Source organism: Vulpes lagopus, chromosome 19 (genome assembly GCF_018345385.1).
Source record: "Vulpes lagopus strain Blue_001 chromosome 19, ASM1834538v1, whole genome shotgun sequence".
Classification (NCBI taxonomy): Eukaryota; Metazoa; Chordata; class Mammalia; order Carnivora; family Canidae; genus Vulpes; species Vulpes lagopus.
Window position 1 is genome coordinate 35959982 of NC_054842.1, and position 4847 is coordinate 35964828.

At 51.0% G+C, this 4847-nt stretch overlaps 1 protein-coding gene across 1 annotated transcript; it reads right to left on the bottom strand.

The window, feature by feature from the left end:
- Nucleotides 1-1446: 1446 nt before the first annotated feature.
- LOC121478682 (proline-rich protein 23A-like) lies at nucleotides 1447-2160 on the bottom strand. The gene has a single exon (XM_041733890.1). It carries the CDS (start codon nucleotides 2158-2160, stop codon nucleotides 1447-1449), a length of 714 nt encoding a protein of 237 aa, XP_041589824.1.
- Nucleotides 2161-4847: the final 2687 nt, after the last annotated feature.

The following is a 4847-nucleotide window of genomic DNA, read 5'->3' on the forward strand; positions in this document are numbered from 1 at the left end:
TCTTGTTGACATCAAGTTTATCATGAATAATTTATTTCGTTATCAGGTAAGCCTGCAGAAATATGATATTTTAAAATTAGAAGTTGTATGTATATGATTGTTTGTAAAAACAAAACAAAACCAAAAACAAATAAAAAGTACCCAGTGTAAAAAAAAAAAAAGTACCCAGTGTAGAACTAGAATTGTATCAAATAATGTGGAATAGCAGAAAGGCAAAGATATAATATTGTTAGGAGGTGCATATCATCCCATTAATAGGTTAAACAAAGAAATACAGAAGTCATCTATGATACGGAAGAGTTTGCATTAAAATTTAACTTAAAAAACCCTTAAAGTGACCCAGCAGTTACTGTTTTTCCCTTTCTACCTTCTTTTCTCAAGTACTCAGGAGGGCATCCAGGTTTTAAAGTCCTTGAAGCCCCAAGCCCGGTCCCATTTGCTCTGTTGGCAGGTTTCTGTATGTACCCAATGACCCAAAGGTTCCATGTAGATATTTTATGTATACATACAATTAACTGCCAACATTTATAATAATTTGAGAAAGCCTTTGTAGTCAGTCCAAATAGACAAAACAGAAGTCCAACATTTTTTTCATGATTAGAAAGACTAAAAACTAACTTCTTCAACAGCATAAGGGCTATCTACCAATCATGCACATGAAAAATATCATGCTTTCTGGTAAAATTTAGAAACACTTGCATTAATACAAGCCATGAGATAGGGATGCCCCCATCACCCATACTATTGAACCTGGAATTGGAGTTAATAGCCAATTAAAAAAACCAAGGAAAAATAAAATATAAGAGGCTTGTCAAAAAAAGAGATAATATTCTCATTATTTTGGAAGTATTATTGTCTTTATTAGTTAAGCAAGATACTCTACAGATAAGCCATTAAATAAATTAAATAATTTTTCTGGATACCAGATCAACATCACAAAGTATTTCTATATGCCAGTAACAATGTACAAAATATATTTAGGATCTTAGACTATCAAAACAGAGTCTTTAGAATTATAAACTTTTCCAGCACAGGAGAATTATCTTAAAAATATTTCGGAAGCAAATAATGGAAAAAAGAGTTGGTTCTTTTGGGGAAAATCCCCCCAACGTAGCAATATAGTTAAAACATTTCATAACCTTCTCATTAAAGAAAGGAAGGCACACAATCACTGCTTCTCACTCTGTGTTTGTTTTGTAACCAACAAACATCTGTCCACATATACTTATTTGTTAGATTCCCCGAAAGCGTCTACAGCCACCATAAAAGTCAAAATGGCAAGCTTGTCATAAACCAGCACGGGCACGTGGGCCAAAAGAGCATCAAACGAGCATCTGTCCGTTATTTATCCTTGATGATTCTTGCAAGTTGTGCAAGGTACACGCAGCCGCTGTCAGAAGACTCTCTGAAGGTGCTCGCTGGGTGGCAAGAGACTGCGGGAGCCCTTCATTCCGGGAACAGGCGTCTCCGGGCCTTGGGGGAGGGTCCTGGAGGGCGCGGGGGGCGCACGTGGGGACCTGGACTCGGAGAGGGCGGCAGAGGGCGGAGTGGCGAGCCGGGGAAGGGCTCCAGGAGGTGGGGGTCCAGGTCGAAGTAGCGGAGAGGAGAGAGCCTCCTTGGGCCGGGGCCGGGGGCCACCCTCCCAGCGCAGGCCCGCAGCTCAGGCGCCCAGCCGGCCGTGGGGCCCGCCCGCGGCGGCGGGAGCTCGGGGTCGGCGTCCTCCGCACAGGCCTCCTCCTGGGCGGCCACGTCTGGGACAGACGCGCAGAAGGCCTCGTGCTGGACGGCGGCTGGGTGCCCGGGCGCGCTCGGGACGGCGCCCTGCTCCGGGCCGGCAGGCGGGTGGCCCGGGCCCCCCGCGCGCAGCAGGGCCTCGGGGACCAGCAGCAGGGTGAGGCCCCCGAGGGACACCTGCAGGACCGACGTGGGCTCGGGCTCGAGCACCAGGTCGACGTCGTCCAGGAGCAGCTGCAGGGCGGAGCCGGCGGCCAGGACCACCACGGAGGCGAGCGCGCCGGCGGCGGCGGCCGGGGGCCCCTCCATGCCTTGCGGGCCCTCGGGCTCCGGGCTGCGGCGGCGCTTGGCCGGGCCGGGTCCTCCGCGCGGCGGTCCCCAGCAGGGCTCGGGCTGGGCGCTGGGGCTGCGGGGCCGGCTGCCCATCACCGGGCCGGCGCTGCGGGCGGCGCTCCCGGGGCCTGGGTCCCGCACGCGGTGCCAGGTCTGGACGCCAGGGGAGGCGGCGGGGGGCGCGGGGCGCCGCGGCCCGAGTGCCCGGGACTCCGGGGGCGCCTCCCGGGAGGCCCGCGGGGCGGGGGCTGGTGGCGCAAGCGGGGGTGCAGGGCCCGGCGTCGGGCGGCGTTGGAACCGCAGGGCCTTCGCACCGACGGAGCGGAGCCAATGGTATTTCAGAGGCCGCGGCGGAACCAGAGTCGCAAAATGTCACGCGAGGCCCCGCCCCTTCCGAGACCCCGCCCCTTCCGAGGCCCCGCCCCTTCCGAGGCCCCGCCCCTTCCGAGGCCCCGCCCCGCGCTCTCAGTGACCCAGGCTGAGGCGAGGGGAAGGCTTCCGTGGGCCTCTGGGAGGCCGAGCGATGGGGCCGCTCTCGGGCGTGGCTCCCAGTGTCAAGATCTCGTCCTTCCGTGAGTTGACCTCAGCTGGAAAGTGATTACGTTTCATTTCCCATCACTGGAAAGCTGCACCAGGATGGGGCGACGCAAGGCCCTCCTCCCCCGGAGCCCCGCCCCGGATATGACTTGAGCTCTTCTGTGGGTTGAGCAGCGAGGGGAGTGTTTGGACCCTGTCCTTGCAGCGCGCAAGTGGTGACCCCTGTCAGGACCTCTCAGAGGTGCTGGAGGGGAAGTAAGATTAGCGTTGCTTATGTTACTAGCTGGCCCGGCATGATCAATTTATTACTTAAAATATACATACCTGTTTTGTACAGTAGTAGTTATTATACCGCCATCATCAGTGGTCAGAGTTTATTTAGTTCGACCTAAAACACAATCACGAAGTCTATCTATCTTTAGCCCAATTTACAGATGATGAAAATGTCCTGCAGAGAGTTAATCCGCTTGCTCAGAAGCCCAGAACCAGTAGAACTGGGTCTGACACGACAAGGCCCACTTAAGATGCAGCGTCAGTGACTTTGATCTGCGTGGTGCATTGTGGCTGCAAAAAACGAAGGTGTGGTCATCTCGTTTTCTAGTGTTAATAGGAAAAAACATCCACCACTGATTTTGGAATAAGTAATGCCCCTAATATGGTTACAGAGGACGAGAAAACATTTCCTTCCACCCCTGTGCCTTATCCAAACGATTGCTCACTTTATACTTTTTTACAAAGTGGCCTATTTATACTTTCATTTTTAGGGCTGTGTAGCATTCCTTTGTATGGAATTATTTTTAAGCCAGACCTCTCTTAATGGGCATTTAAGCTAGTGGTTTGTGACTTGGCGGCGTTGCCATTCCCTGGCAAATTCGTGGAAAATGCAGATGCTTTCCTCCGTCCCCAAATTACTGGATCAGAATTCCTGGAGCATAGGACCTAGGAATTCTCTGTAAGCACCTCCAAAAAAAATTTTTTTTCTGTTTTACACTGAAGTTTAAGATCACTGTTTTTATTAGCGGTTGAGAAGTTTGGGTAGCAGGGTGGTTATGCCTGCTGTCAGGGCCCTGATTGTTGGTGACAGGGTTATGAAGAAAACTCAAACTTCTTGGGCTGCATTCAGGATTTTTCCTTGCACAGCTGGCCGACATCTTCTCTTAGGGCGGGGTTTCTGGCGTTGCTGGCTGCAGGAGGCACTGACTGTCTTCCTGAACTAGCAAGGACTGTGCTGCAACACAGCGGAGGTGCGATGAGGGGCAGGGGAGGAGAGAAAAGTCCCCATGGAGTGAATGTGGACGCCGCTGGAAGCTACTCCGAGGGTCCCAGGTGATAGGAGCCACTGCTGTGCTGCTGGTGTTCAGGTAGAAGATGGTGGTAGTGGTGTGGTTGGGGGGTCAGGTGGGGAGGAGCTTGCAGGAATCACTGCGGTTGGCAGCGAGGGGAATAATGGCTCAGTTCCACTCAGTAGAGTGAATGCCCTGGTGTAAGGCACAGATGATGACTCTTGAGCTCACCAGGACACAGGGAGGGGTGTGGGGCTCCTGGCCTGCCCAGTAGTGGGGCTCTGAGCAAGGTGGATCCTAGCCTTGACTGGTACCACCTGGTATCTGCTGCTCACTTGACTTAAAAGCAGGTCCACTTCGGAGCTCATCATTGTCCCTGGTCCTGTGAATCCTCACTGTGAATTCCCCTTCCAAGGGAATATGGTCCTATCCTGAGACAGAACAGTTAGCAGGGCTCCTGGAGTAGATGCGCACCTGATTTCCCCTTCTGGTCATCCATTTCCTACTTGGGTGATTGAGGGGCAAGTCATTTCACCTTCTCTGAGCCTCTGTTTCCTTACCTGTAATATGGGAGAATGCCATCTACTGCTGGGCAGTTATGAGATAATGTATGTAAAATGTTGTTGGAACAATTTTTTTTATAAGATCATGTCTGTAAACTGCCTAAGATTATGACAATGAAAGGCATCAGTTAAAATTGTAAGCATATATTGAAAGGAGAATTGTTCCCCAGGGACAAACATATCTGAAACACTATATGAAAATCATCAGTCGAGATAGCCCTTTGTTCTTGGTTCCTAAGCAGGGTTGGGGCAAAACTACTTGTTATAAAGGAAATTCCTAAGAACCTTAATTAGAGTTTCTGAAATTCAAACTCAGAACACGTACTGAGAATCTGTCTTCCTTAACATTTCACTTTATGAGGATCCAAAGGACCGTTGGGTCAATGTGTTGTATTTG